The following is a 15053-nucleotide window of genomic DNA, read 5'->3' as shown; positions in this document are numbered from 1 at the left end:
AGCTTGGCACAACAGTGAGAGCCGAAGGGCCTGTACCGTGCTGTACTGTTCTATGTTTCTATCTTGGAGGGTTGACGACCTTATCAATTGTGAATATTGGTAAATCTCCACCTCAGAGAGCCGTTGGTGTACAGGTATTGAATTAGTCAAGGTCGAGGTCAACAGCTTTTGAGCTTCTCAGTTTCTTTTAAGCACCCGCACTGTCTGGTTTAGCATTGGGAAATAGTGATGGAACATTCCTGAAAAAAAATTTATGGAATCAATTCCAGAATTGATGATCAGCCTGTGTATTCTTTTTGAATGCTGCTTCTGTAGCCAACAGATCCTGGGGTTTCGACTCTCCTGGACTTAGACTCCAACAGGTCCTGGGATTAGACAGGAAGCCTGAGCGATTGTTCCAGCGGGAGAGAGGCCGCCCACTGGCAAACAAAAGCCACTGGAAAATGGAATTGACTTGAGTTATGGCGTTATCTAGTCCTGCTCCTAGTCTTTAATCTTGTTATCAATTGTTTACAGTGGTTACCTTCACTCATCTTTGCTGATTCCCCATTAACCATTTTCATTCCCACATTTGTCTCTGCTCCGGTTTTCACGGTCACCGTACTTTCTGGGTCAAAGAGCGACGATGAGAGCGTTTCCGGGTCAGAACGGAAGTGACAAGTTTGCTGTTCCGCGGGTGGAGGGAGCGAGGCTCAGCTTTAGGAACAGGTAAGAAAATAAATAAATCAGCTTTGTAGGCCTCACACTGAGAATAAATCGGCTTTATAAACCCCACACTGAAATAATTCAGCTTTATGAACTCCGCACTGAGAATAAATCAGCTTTTTAATCCCACACTGAGAATAAACCAGCTGTTTTAACTCTATACTGAGAATGAACCAGCTTTACAAACCCCACACTGAGAATAAACAAGTGTGAATCTTAACCTAAAACTTACATTCCCTAGTATTTGAAATTTCTACCCTGGGAAGAAGACTCACGTTATCCATTCTATCCATGCCGCTCAGAATTATGCAAAGATCTATCAGGTCGTCCCTCAGCCTCCGACATTCAAGTGAAAACATACCACGTTTGTTCAATCTCTCCTCATAGCTAATATCACCCAAACCAGGGAACATCCTGGTAAACCTTTTGGGCACCTTCTCCAATGCCTCCACATTTTTCTGTTAACTGAATGCAGTGTTCCAAATGTCACATAACTGAAAGTCCGTGCAATTCTAACATGCCTTGCCAATTTTCATACTCTGTGCCCCGACTGATGAAGGCAAGCTTGTGAAATACCACCACCAACCCTCCTGTCGCTACCGCCCGTTCCCCCCCCATCCTCCCGTTCCCCCCCACCCCGTCCTCCCGTTCCCCCCCACCCCACTCCTCCCGTTCCCCCCCGTCCTCCCGTTCCCCCCCACCCCGTCCTCCCGTTCCCCCCCACCCCGTCCTCCCGTTCCTGTCCCCCCCCCACTCCCCCGTCCCCGTCCCCCCCCCACTCCCCCGTCCCCCCCCACTCCCCCGGCCCCCCCCCCACTCCCCCGTCCCCCCCCCCCACTCCCCCGTCCCCCCCCCACTCCCCCGTCCCCCCCCACTCCCCCGTCCCCCCCCACTCCCCCGTCCCTGTCCCCCCCCACTCCCCCGTCCCTGTCCCCCCCCACTCCCCCGTCCCCGCCCCCCCCCCACTCCCCCGTCCCCGTCCCCCCCCACTCCCCCGTCCCCCCCCCACTCCCCCGTCCCCGTCCCCCCACTCCCCCGTCCCCGTCCCCCCCCCGTCCCCGTCGTCCCCCGTCGTCCCCCCCCGTCCCCGTCGTCCCCCCCCCGTCCCCGTCGTCCCCCCCCCGTCCCCGTCGTCCCCCCCCCCGTCCCCGTCGTCCCCCCCCCCGTCCCCGTCGTCCCCCCCCCGTCCCCGTCGTGTCCCCCCCGTCCCCGTCGTCCCCCCCCTCCCCCGTCCCCATCGTCCCTCCCCCCCGTCGTCCCCATCGTCCCTCCCCCCCCATCGTCCCTCCCCCCCGTCCCCTCCCCCGTCCCCGTCGTCCCCCCCCCGTCCCCGTCGTCCCCCCCCCGTCCCCGTCGTCCCCCCCCCGTCCCCGTCGTCCCCCCCCCGTCCCCGTCGTCCCCCCCCCCGTCCCCGTCGTCCCCCCCCCGTCCCCGTCGTGTCCCCCCCGTCCCCGTCGTGTCCCCCCCGTCCCCGTCGTCCCCCCCCTCCCCCGTCCCCATCGTCCCTCCCCCCCGTCGTCCCCATCGTCCCTCCCCCCCCATCGTCCCTCCCCCCCGTCCCCTCCCCCGTCCCCGTCGTCCCCCCCCGTCCCCGTCGTCCCCCCCCGTCCCCGTCGTCCCCCCCCGTCCCCGTCGTCCCCCCCCGTCGTCCCCCCCCCGTCCCCGTCGTCCCCCCCCGTCCCCGTCGTCCCCCCCCGTCCCCGTCGTGTCCCCCCCGTCCCCGTCGTGTCCCCCCCGTCCCCGTCGTGTCCCCCCCGTCCCCGTCGTGTCCCCCCCGTCCCCGTCGTGTCCCCCCCGTCCCCGTCGTGTCCCCCCCGTCCCCGTCGTGTCCCCCCCGTCCCCGTCGTGTCCCCCCCGTCCCCGTCGTGTCCCCCCCGTCCCCGTCGTGTCCCCCCCGTCCCCGTCGTGTCCCCCCCGTCCCCGTCGTGTCCCCCCCGTCCCCGTCGTGTCCCCCCCGTCCCCGTCGTGTCCCCCCCGTCCCCGTCGTGTCCCCCCCGTCCCCGTCGTGTCCCCCCCGTCCCCGTCGTGTCCCCCCCGTCCCCGTCGTGTCCCCCCCCGTCCCCGTCGTGTCCCCCCCGTCCCCGTCGTGTCCCCCCCGTCCCCGTCGTGTCCCCCCCGTCCCCGTCGTGTCCCCCCCGTCCCCGTCGTGTCCCCCCCGTCCCCGTCGTGTCCCCCCCGTCCCCGTCGTGTCCCCCCCGTCCCCGTCGTGTCCCCCCCGTCCCCGTCGTGTCCCCCCCGTCCCCGTCGTGTCCCCCCCGTCCCCGTCGTGTCCCCCCCGTCCCCGTCGTGTCCCCCCCGTCCCCGTCGTGTCCCCCCCGTCCCCGTCGTGTCCCCCCCGTCCCCGTCGTGTCCCCCCCGTCCCCGTCGTGTCCCCCCCGTCCCCGTCGTGTCCCCCCCGTCCCCGTCGTGTCCCCCCCGTCCCCGTCGTGTCCCCCCCGTCCCCGTCGTGTCCCCCCCGTCCCCGTCGTGTCCCCCCCGTCCCCGTCGTGTCCCCCCCGTCCCCGTCGTGTCCCCCCCGTCCCCGTCGTGTCCCCCCCGTCCCCGTCGTGTCCCCCCCGTCCCCGTCGTGTCCCCCCCGTCCCCGTCGTGTCCCCCCCGTCCCCGTCGTGTCCCCCCCGTCCCCGTCGTGTCCCCCCCGTCCCCGTCGTGTCCCCCCCGTCCCCGTCGTGTCCCCCCCGTCCCCGTCGTGTCCCCCCCGTCCCCGTCGTGTCCCCCCCGTCCCCGTCGTGTCCCCCCCGTCCCCGTCGTGTCCCCCCCGTCCCCCGTCCCCATCGTCCCTCCCCCCCGTCGTCCCCATCGTCCCTCCCCCCCCATCGTCCCTCCCCCCCGTCCCCTCCCCCGTCCCCGTCGTCCCCCCCTCCCCTCCGCCGCTTCCCCTCCACCCGCCCCCACCCCCACCCCCACCCTCCCCAAGTGTTTCACACAATGTGTTTTGTTATTTGTCATGCATTATGTGCCAACGATTATTCTTTCAAACACAGATGTGTTGAAGCCTGGGAGATGTCCAACTTGAACTGGAAACCCTTTGTTTATGGAGGCCTTGCTTCAGTGACTGCTGAGTTTGGTAAGTTACATTGTTTTGCCTCTGAGCTGAATTTTCATGTGATACTGAAAAAATCCACCTAAGCACCATCACAACATAATCCTGCTGTCTGAAGCCACTCAATATCCAAAAACATAATGTCCCTACAATGGTTAGTGAATCGTGAGAAACTGGACCGACTGGACATAAATGTTGTCTGATTACACCTCTCTCACCCCATCCCCTACAAGGGTCATGAGGCCAGTGAATTGAGCATACACCAGCTGGTTAACTGGTTTTAAATCTGTTAGTTTGACCATCATTTGTCATTTATTCCTGGTTGTATTTCGAGTGTCCTGAAGCTTCAGCATAGTATCACACACTTAATTTTATAGTATATGCAAATCCAGTAAGTGGACATTGTGAAGAAGCACCAAAAGCTAAGCAGCATTTGCCTGATGCTGCAAATAGTATGGTGTCTGCTCCACTCCACTCCACTAGATCCTAAAAGTGCATTTATTCAAGGACATTGGTGTGTGGGAACATCACTGGGTTCTTGTCCAAGTCTCATTGATTTGGACATATATTGTCCATTCCTTGCCTGAGGATTCTGTGAAAGCACATTACTACTTGGACATAGCAGTTCGTAAAGAACAGCAGCTGAGGATTACTTATGTTTTCTGGCTTGTTTACACATGGCTGGAATTATACTTCATTCGTCTCTACCATGTGGGTTCTGTACTCCAGGCTGGCCCAACACACACTGATGCGGTGTGTTCCAGATCGTAGCCACTCAATGTGAAATATTTTTCCTTGTGTTGCCATTGCTTGTTTCGTCAGTTATCTTAAATCTGTGCTCTTTCGTTCTTGATCCTTCCACCAATGGAAACAGTCTTCCCCATCAACTCTGATATGGGAAGTTTGATTTCATTGAGGTTCTTTTTAAAGGCAAATTGTTCTGTGACCCTGCATCCCTTTATATCTCCTAATTGCCTACATTTGCCCTAAAGGTCAGGTGTTGAACTAATATTACTCTTGCCAGATAAGACCAAGTGCAAATCAATATAAATTCATTTTGTTGAATACACAAACAAATAATCTTCCAATATTGCAACCAGAATTTTTTCCTTTCCTTGCTTGTTACATTATAAGTACGCACTTTTTTGCTTCTAATACTACCCAATAAAATAAAGGCATAATTGAACTGACGGATGTTCATTTAAGAGTCCTGTGCTCTGTTTTGAAGAGTGTCAATCAGAGAATTTCTGTCTCACTTCCAGTTTGATTTTGATTATTGGCTGCTTTTAATAAGACATAGTAAGTCACACAGTCTCAGAACAGCAGGTTAAAGTCCAACAGGTTTATTTGGTAGCACAAGCTTTCAGAGCACTGCCCCTTCATCAGATGTTGAAGAGTTCAGTTCACAAACAGGGACTATATAAACACAAACACAACTACAAGATAATTTTTGGAATGCGAATTTTAACAGGTAATCAAGTCTTTACAGGTGCAGACATGATAGACAGAGGGTTAAGCACAGGTTCAAGAGGAGTGAATTGTCTCAAGCCAGGACAGTTAATCGCACTAATTCACTGTGCCTACCCCAGTCCAACACCGGCAATTCTACATCATCAATAAGACAATCAAAATTAGCACCTTTTTTCTGATTCTGTGACCACTGTATTGTTTAATTACCTGTAATCTGAATGAAACTAATATTACATTATGGATGTAAATATCTCCAGGGAATATTGCAATGTATGAATGACTCAATGCCCCAAATTGATAGTGATGACCACGTTAAAGACTAGGCTGGTTCCCTTTGAGAGCCCATTATATTTAATAAATTCAGTGCTTCCATGAAGTTCTTCCAGGAAGCTTCCTTTCATATCAGAAACATCGCTTACACCAGACCCCACACAGTTAAGAGTGAATGTGAAAGCGTCATACTTGGTTTACAGACTAACAAGTAGAGCAGATGCTGTTGGTTTTCTTTAGTTCTTTAAATTTGTAAACATCTGTTTTGTCCTTCCTAATTTTCATTTCTGTTAATTACTGCTTGAAAGAGCAGCCCAGTTCAGAGAAGACATACATGTGAATGTCAGCCTTTTGACTTAGTGACAATATATATGTACAGATTCATTAATCTTAAATAAAGACATGCTACATTTAATCACTTTCATTACTCCCATTCACTGACTTTACCGACTGACCTTCCAGTACCTCAATCTCTTCTGTCAACTGCTTTCTTGATCCTGTTTATGTTGAGCTTCACATAATTAGTCTGCCCAACAGATCTAACAGCTCCACTATCCTTTGGATGGGCAAGGTTCCTTTTATCCATCTCACTGAAGTTTAACTTGTGTGTCCTGCAGTATGAGTACTTCATTGTAGTGAATAGTTTGCTCTGGATTAGTTTTGTTCATTGTCCTGTCTGCGATTACAACAAACCTCTGCGGAATACTTAGCCCAACAACTTGTAGTTTGTGAGATGGAGCGGTTCTATGTAACTATTTTACCACAGATGAGCTTCCCTTTAAGTCCCAAAGGCTCAAGCTCTTTCTTGACAGAAATTGTGTTTTTTAAAGTAGTCAAAAGCTGTTTTTTCTTCACCCTAGGAACTTTTCCAATAGACCTCACAAAAACCCGCCTGCAAGTCCAGGGCCAGCTTATTGATTCTCATTACAAGGAGATTAAGTACAGGGGAATGTTGCATGCCTTACTCAAGATATGCAAAGAAGAAGGATTGAGGGCTCTTTATTCTGGGTAAGTTGAACACACTGATTTTACTGGGATTCAAAATGAAGACTGAGGGAGATTTCATCAGACAAGATGGGTTTTACAGGACGGTTTCATTCTGAGCATTGGCCCATCATGTCTGCAGGATCTCTGCAAGATTAAACCAGTGAATGATGAATTTTCTCTGTGGTATGTGGAACCATTGAACAATGAACATGTATGCAAGGTAAGGAGGGGAGTGTTCTACCCAATAACACACACAAGACCGGTTATTTTCCTCACTCCCCACCATAAGTTTCATTCCCTAGCTGCCATCTTGCGCAATCACACATGTCGGAAGCCGAATCCCAACATTCACAATCTCAGTGTCATATTTGATCTTGAGATGAGCTTCCGGCCATGTATTGAACCATCACTTAGATCACTCATTTCCACCTCTAACATTGTTTGACCTCACTCTAGATTTGACTATTCCAATGACTCTTCACCTGCGTCCACTTTCTGCCTTGAAATACTTGACAACATCCAAAACTTGCTGCCTATGCCCATACCCACACTGAGTCGCATTCCCCTGCTGACTGACATTGCAGCTTAATTTTATAATTTTCAACCTTGCTTACAAATCCCTTTGTGTGGCCTCACTCCTTCTCCTCTCTATTTCCTCCAATTCTGTACCCTTCCAAAATGCTCATGTGCATCTAATTCTGGCCTTCTGAGTAGTCATGATTTTAATCTCTCCACTACCCCTTCAGCTACTTAGGCTCAAAGCTCTGGGATCCCCTGCCTAAACTCCAGCTCTATAATCAAGCTTTGATATCTGCATTTTATGGCAAATGTTAACTTTTCCTTTATAATGCTGTTGTGAAGGGCCTTTGGCATTTTATGGTAGATGCAATGTCAGAACAATTTGTTGCTATTGCATATTTTCCATGTTAAACTCCTGTTCCTTTACTACGTGCTTATTTAATCTTACCATCTCTGCAAGCTGCTATAGAATCCCTACAGTGCAGAAAGAGGCCATCTGGCCCATTAAGTCTGCACTGACTCTCCCTGTAAAAAGTCTGACAACACCAGGTTTTAGTCCGACCGATTTATTTAATAGTAAACTCACAAGCTTTCGAGGGGACTCCCTCTTCGTCAGGTGAATGATTCACCTAAGGGGCAATTTAACATGGTCAATCCACCTAATCTATCATCTTTGGACTATTTTGCCATTTCTGCCAGAAGGCCTGAACACAACTATTACTCTCAAACCTTTTCAATTTTTAAATTCTACACATAATTATCCTCTTGCCTCTAGTTATACACTCTCTTAAAATTGAAGTGATTTTATTTAGAATCACAAAGACTACTTACTCCTTTGCTCATATCTGTTCTATAGATCTTACAAACTGATTCTAGAAGCAAAATGCTGCAGTTGCTGAAAATAAGTGGCGTGGTGGCACAGTGGTTAATACTGTTGCGGTACAGTGGTTAATACTGTTGCCTCACAGTGCCAGGGACCTGGGTTTGATTTCCAGCTTGGGTCACTGTGTGGAGTTTGCACGTTCTCATCATGTCCGTGTGGGTTTCCTCAAGGTGCTCTGGTTTCCTCCCACGTCCGAAAGATGTGCTGATTAGATGCATTGGGTGTGCTAAATTCTCCCTCAGTGCATGCGAACAGGCATCAGAGTGTGGCGACTAGGAGATTTTCAGAGTAACTTCATTGCAATGTTAATGTAAGCCTACTTGTGACAATAATAAATAAACTTTAAACTTAAAAATCCGAAATGCAAATAGAAATGCTAGGAATAATCAGCAGAGCCGCAGCACCTGTGGAGAGAAACAGTCACTGTTTCAGATTGATGACTGTTCATCAGAAATGTAAAAGGTTTTGAGCAAGTCAGTTTTCCTCCAAGCAGAATTTGCACCTTCAACTCATTCATTTATTCCATTTTATTCCAAACATTTGCATAACAAACATACCCTAACCTGCCCCTCTGCTCCAATGTTTTACTTATTTTCAATTTTTCTCCTAATTTAATTGCTTTACTTTTCCCTTTGCTTTTGTTTTTTTCTGAGCTATAACCAGAGCATTCCCCACCATTTAGTTTACAGTTTTTGTGAGCACCCAAGTTTTTTGTTTGTGAGAATTCTGCTCGAGTCTAGTTGAAGTTCAATATTGAACATGTCCCAATAGTCCAGCTTCCTACTTTCCTGTTGCTAGTGGCCTCTTTTCCACACTACTCCTTCAACGATATGGTCATCACCCTAGTCTATTCCTATGCTAGTTTGTATGTGACTCAGCGAATGATCCAGAGGTTATACTTGAAGGACCTATCCTAATTCCTGGGACTCTCGAGCAAGACCTCATGCCTCTTCTTTCTTCTAACCAGTCGAAGACATAACTTAAGAGGATATCATTCATGCTGAGATGATCAGCTTCCATTATCCCCGCAGGAGTTGGCAATTAGTTTCTATATGCCTTTTGTACCTTTTTCTGTAATCTGTTCCTGTCTGGAAACAAGGTGTGACATTCCATGTCTCTTTTGTAGTATCACCCACAGTGGAAAAATTTAGACAGTGATTGAATTTATGTTCCCAGAATTTATATCCTCAGCCATCTTTGTCTTCTATGTCCATGTTCAAAAACCTGTTCAATATGTCCCTATATAATTTGGAGTTTTGCCAATCATCGTGACAACATAAAGACTGCTTGCAGTACCAGAATCATCCTGGAATGCAAAAATATCTCGTAGCTTCCCTTGGCTACAGACTGTCTTCTGCAACCCTTCTTCCTACTGTAGCTGAATGGCCTACGGAGATTTAACTTTTAATATGCTGAAAGATCTTCATCAGGCAGACCTGAATATTGGTTACAATTGTGATTTGCTATGCTGGGGTTTCTGTGACCGAGCTTTAGTTTCTGTGGCCGAGCTGGCCTGGGACTTTTCAAAGGTGTAACAGCTTGTTCTTAGCAGAAAGGAATTGTTTATAGACTTTTGGAGCCGGTGTTCTTTATATAGGCATTGGAATGTAAATAATATACTCTAAAGGGCTAACGTGATGGAGTCAGAGTGACCATACCTCTGTCCTAGCTTTACTTGGTTGGCCAAATCCAAAAATGCAATGGGTTTCTGGTCAATTCAGTGGCTGGTTGCCAAGAAACTTTTGAGCTTTTAACAATGCTAACACAAAGAGCTTGTTTAGGAGGCATTGTGACATACCTGGGAACCAAAGCTCAGAAGAAGAAACTGCATCTGAAGAAGAAGGGAACAAAGACTGATTCGATGTGGCAAAACCCTGGCCAGGTTTTATGTGGAAGTTGAATCAATCTGAAGTTAAGTAGCAGTTAGTGAGTATTTTGTTTGTGCATTGCAAGCATTTACTGTTGTTTTAAGTAGGTATGGAATAAAGGAAAATTGTGTTTATTAGGATTTAAAGTCAACTTTGTTTCTTTATTCACTAAACATATGGGTTTAACTCTACTAGCGAATGAAGTACCACTTGTTTATCGTCAAGGAAGAAATAGTGAGCCATCTGGATATAAATTGTCCCATGGGTAAGACACAGCATGGGTTCATGAAGGGCAGGTCATGTTTGACTAATTTGTTGGAATTCTTTGAGAACATTACCTGTGCAGTGGACAGTGGGGAACCTGTGGATGTGGTGTATCTGATTTTCAGAAGGCACGTGACAAGGTGCCACACCAAAGACTGCTGCATAAGGGAAAGGTGCGCACTGTTACAGGTAATGTATCAGCATGGATAGAGGATTGGTTCACTAACAGAAAGCAAAGAGTTGGGGTAGATGGATATTTTTCTGGTTGGCCATCAGTGACTAGTGGTGTGCCTCAGGGATCAGTGTTGGGACCGCAGTTGTTTGCGATTTACGTAGATGATTTGGAGTTGGGGACCAAGTTGGTGTGTCAAAATTTGCAGATGACGCTAAGATCAAAGTGTGCAGAGAATGCTGAAAGTCTGCAAAGTCAGTGGGCAAGAGTCTGGCAGGTGGAATACAAAGTTGGCAAATGAGCTTTAGATTGATTGGCCATGCTAAAATTGCCCCTCAGTGTCCTGAGATGCGTAGATTAGAGGGATTAGCAGGTAAAATATGAAGGGATATGGGGGTAGGGCCTGAGTGGGATTGTAGTCAGCGCAGACTTGATGGGCCAAATGGCTTCTTTCTGCACTGTAGGGTTTCTATGATCTATGATGTGAGGTCATTCATTTTGGTAGGAATAACAGCAAAATGGACTATTATTTAAATGATAAAAAATTGCAGCATGCTGCTGTGCAGAGGGACCTTGGTGTCTTGTGCAAGAATGTCATGAAGTTGGTTTGCAGGTGCAGCAGGTAATTAAAAAGGCAAATGGAATTTTGAACTTCGTTGCTAGAGGGATGGAATTTAAAATCAGTAAGGTTGTGTTGCAGTTGTATAAGGTGCTGGTTAGGCCACACCTGGAGTACTGTGTACAGTTTTGGTCTCCCAGAGGAGATTCACTAGTTTGATTCTGGGTTGGCTTATAAAGAGAGACTGAGTAGACTGGGACTTTTCTCACTGGAATTCAAAAGAATGAGGAGAGATCTTAAAGAAACATATAGGATTATAAAGGGAATAGATAATATAGAAGCAGGGAAGTTGTTTCCACTGGCAGGTGAAACTAGAACTAGGTTACAGGGCCTCAAAATAAGGGGGAGCAGATTTAGGACTAAGTTGAGGAGGAATTTCTTCATGCAGAGTGTTGTGAATCTGTGGAATTCCCTGCCCAGTGAAGCAGCTGAGGTTACCTCAAAGAACAAAGAAAATTACAGCACAGGAATAGGCTCCTCGGCCCTCCAAGCTTGCACCAGTTGGTGCTGCTGGGAACCTCGTTGAATGTTTTTAGGGCAAGGATAGATAAATTTTTTAACAGTAAAGGAATTAAGGGCAACGGCAAGTGGGCGGGAAGTGGAGCTGAGTCCATGAAAAGATCAGCCATGGTCTTATTGAATGGCGGAGCAGGCTTGAGGGGCCAGATGGCCTATTCCTACTCCTAGTTCTTATGTTCTAAAACACTACTCACTGTGCTTTTACTGCTAATATGTGTGAGGACCTCAGAGACTTTGTTGTCACTAAAATTGAAACCATTCGATGCACCATTGTGTTGTCAGTTGTAGCTCAGTTAGCACTCTTGCTACCGAGTCAGAGTACACTCGGTCCCACTCTCGAAAATCCAGAGTTCTGCATTGTTGGAGGTGCTATCTTTCAGATGAAACATTAAACCAAGGTTGCATCTGCCCATCCGATGATCATAAGATATGCCATGGCATAGTTTTACCACAAACCGACTGTTCTCCCTGGTGTTGTGACCAATATTTATCCCTCAATCAACAGCTACAAAGAAAACAGATTACCTGGCCTTTACCACATGGCTCTTTGTGGGAGCTTGCTATGTGTGGATTGGCTGCCACATTTGCTCGATAACGGTGACAGTACTGTGAAGTGCTTTGCGACGCTCCGTGGTGAGGCAAGGCATTTATAAACTGGTCAGTTAGACTGAACTTGTGTCGTTCTCCCCCTGTAATAATAGCCGACACTCATCTTTCCCTTTCCTAGCTTCTCATATCTTCAAGCTTATTCTATTCATCAGATCTCTCCACCTGCCCTCTTTTCTCTTTCCCAATAAATTACTGTAAGTAGTCTTACAACACCAGATTAAAGTCCAGCAGGTTTATTTAGAATCATGAGCTTCAGAGCGCAGCTCCATCCTCAGCTCCGAAAGCTCGTGATTTCAAATAACCCTGCTGGACTTTAACCTAGTGTTATGAGACTTCTTATTGTGCCCATCCCAGTCCAATGCCGGCATCTCCACCTCATGCCGATAAATTACTGACCGCTCAATCTCCTGTTTTGTTGCCATACCAGCAGAAGTTGTAAAAGATCCCATCTGAGGCACTGTCTTTCTTTCAAAAAAAAGTGTCCATCACCCCACGCTTCAAAAGCTCCTCTGACTCAGAAAACTGTTGCTTCATCTACAATCATTCTTTCATTTTTGACCAGGTTCTGTCAATTCTCCTAAGATCATCTTCTGATCAACATGTAATCATGCTTCTGAAGCATGAGGGCTTCTTTCTGCATTAAACATGTGATCTAAAATATAAGTTCTTATTTGTTTGAATGGCAACCCTGATGTGAAATTAAAAGCTTTCCAGAACATAAGAACATAAGAAATAGGAGCAGGAGTAGGCCATCTAGCCCTTCGAGCCTGCCCCGCCATTCAATAAGATCATGGCTGATCTGTTGTGGCTCAGTTCCACTTTCCCGCCCTCTCCCCATAACCCTTAATCCCCTCTCTTATCAAGAACCCATCAACCCGCTTCTTAAAAATATTTAGCGAGGCAGCCTCCACCACTTCAACGGGCAGAGAATTCCAGAGATTCACCACCCTTTGAGTGAAGAAGTTCCTCCTCAACTCCGTTCTAAACCGCCTCCCCTTTATCTTGAGGCTGTGCCCCCTAGTCCTACTGTCTTTTTTGAGCGGGAAGAGTCTCTCCACCTCTATCCTATCCATCCCATTCATCATCTTATACGTCTCAATGAGATCTCCCCTCATTCTTCTAAACTCTAACGAGTACAAGCCTAGTTTATTCAGCCTCTCCTCATAGCTCAATCCCCTCAACTCCGGTATCAGCCTAGTAAACCTCCTCTGGACTCCCTCCAGGGCCAAAATATCCTTGCGCAGGTGCGGCGCCCAAAACTGCACACAGTACTCCAGCTGCGGCCTCACCAATGCCCTATACAGCTGCAGCAAGACCTCCCTACTTTTATATTCAATCCCCCTCGCTATGAAGCCCAGCATCCCATTCGCCTTCCTGACCACCTGCTGCACCTGCAAGCTGGGTTTTTGCGACTCATGCACAAGGACCCCGAGGTCCCTCTGCACCGTCGCCTGCTGCAGTTTTTCGCCACGTAAGTAATAGTCCTTCCTACCATTCTTCCTACCAAAGTGGACCACCTCACACTTGCCAACATTAAATTCCATTTGCCATTTCCTGGCCCATTCGCCCAGCCTATCTAGATCCTTCTGCAGACTCTCCACACCCTCCGCACAATTTGCCTTTCCCCCAATCTTGGTGTCATCAGCAAATTTCGACACCCTGCACTCGGTTCCCTCCTCCAGATCATCTATATAAATGGTAAATAGCTGAGGCCCCAGCACCGACCCCTGGGGCACCCCACTAGTCACCAACCGCCAATCCGAATAGCACCCATTGACCCCCACTCTCTGCCTCCTATTTGACAACCAATCCTCTATCCACGCTAACACCCTACCCCCAACTCCATGTCCCCTGACCTTCTGCAATAACCTCTTGTGAGGTACCTTGTCAAACGCCTTCTGAAAATCCAGAAAGACCACATCCACCGGCTCTCCTCTATCCACTGCCCTAGACACATCCTCATAGAACTCCAGTAAATTTGTCAGACACGACTTCCCTTTAATGAAACCGTGTTGCGTCCGCCCTATCAAGCAATTCCCTTCAAGATGCCTCGCAATTTCCTCCTTAATGACGGATTCTAACATTTTACCTACCACAGACGTTAAACTAACCGGCCTATAATTCCCCGCCTTTTGCCTGGCACCCTTCTTAAACAACGGCGTAACATTAGCCGTTTTCCAATCTTCCGGCACTTCCCCGGAATCCAGCGACGTCTGGAAAATAACCACCAAGGCATCCACTATCACCTCCGCCATTTCTTTCAGAACCCTCGGATGCATTCCATCCGGTCCTGGGGACTTGTCCACAATCAGCCCCTCCAGTCTGTCGAGCACCGCCTCTCTAGTAACAGTAATGTCATTAAGACCCTCAGATAATGTTTAGTAAAAATGGATACCTTTGATATACCCGGCAACAACATTTGTTGTCATTTCTCCCTCATTCATTCAGCATTAAGGCACTTGATATAGAGAGCAATCTGCAGTTGGCGAACAGAAAACTTGAAAGATGGAAAGGGGTTGGAAAAGTTCCTGTATTTAACTGGATTTTTTATTATGTATGCTTTCGTACTATGGAGACCTGGAGATCGCAAACACGAAATGGAACTGCTTGGGTTGCTCTGCAAAGAACAAACTTGGGTGTGATAGTCTAAACTGAATAATCTCCTTTTGTACTGTAATGAATCCATGACTTGATAGAAATGAAGAAACAGGCTGAAGACTGGAATTGTAAACAAAGAGCCCCTCTTACTGTCTGAAAAAGCAGCTGAAGGTAGTTGGAAGGGGCAAGTTCTGCAGTGAGAAAAATGGGTAGAGTAAGGCCTAGAATCTTGAACAATGGGGTTGGGGCATAATGATTGCTTGTCTTGTTGTACAGACTGATCTGTAATAATGTTTGTTTCCTGATACAGCATTAGCCCAGCTCTGTTGCGTCAGGCATCTTATGGCACTATCAAGATCGGAACTTACCAAAGTTTGAAACGCATGTTTGTGAGCTGTCCACAAGGTTAGTCTGACTTTATGTGAATTTTTGGTGATTGTATGCTTTTTTACACAAGCATAAATGCTTTTGTAAAGCAATGCTTTTTTACACAAATTCCACAACATCACATCTTCCTCACTATGCCGGCT

The 15053-nt window shown here is 48.3% G+C and overlaps 1 protein-coding gene across 2 annotated transcripts in view; it reads left to right on the top strand.

The window, feature by feature from the left end:
- The first annotated feature begins 637 nt into the window (after window positions 1–637).
- The window catches only part of slc25a14 (solute carrier family 25 member 14), a 186918-nt gene continuing 172502 nt past the window's right edge, over window positions 638–15053 (top strand). Inside the window, exons 1-4 of one of the 2 annotated variants that reach the window (XM_080187299.1) lie at window positions 638–708; window positions 3687–3769; window positions 6346–6493; window positions 14834–14928. In XM_080187299.1, coding sequence (XP_080043425.1) covers window positions 3706–3769; window positions 6346–6493; window positions 14834–14928 — 307 coding nt within the window. In that variant the 5' untranslated portion in view covers window positions 638–708; window positions 3687–3705. The remainder of the gene's footprint in view (window positions 709–3686; window positions 3770–6345; window positions 6494–14833; window positions 14929–15053) is intronic. The other variant, XM_080187298.1, reaches the window with a different exon arrangement.

This window comes from Carcharhinus amblyrhynchos, chromosome 4 (genome assembly GCF_965287045.1).
Source record: "Carcharhinus amblyrhynchos chromosome 4, sCarAmb.v2.hapA, whole genome shotgun sequence".
NCBI lineage: Eukaryota > Metazoa > Chordata > Chondrichthyes > Carcharhiniformes > Carcharhinidae > Carcharhinus > Carcharhinus amblyrhynchos.
The sequence above is the reverse complement of the archived record's forward strand: the minus strand, read 5'-3'. Positions and strand labels throughout refer to the sequence as shown.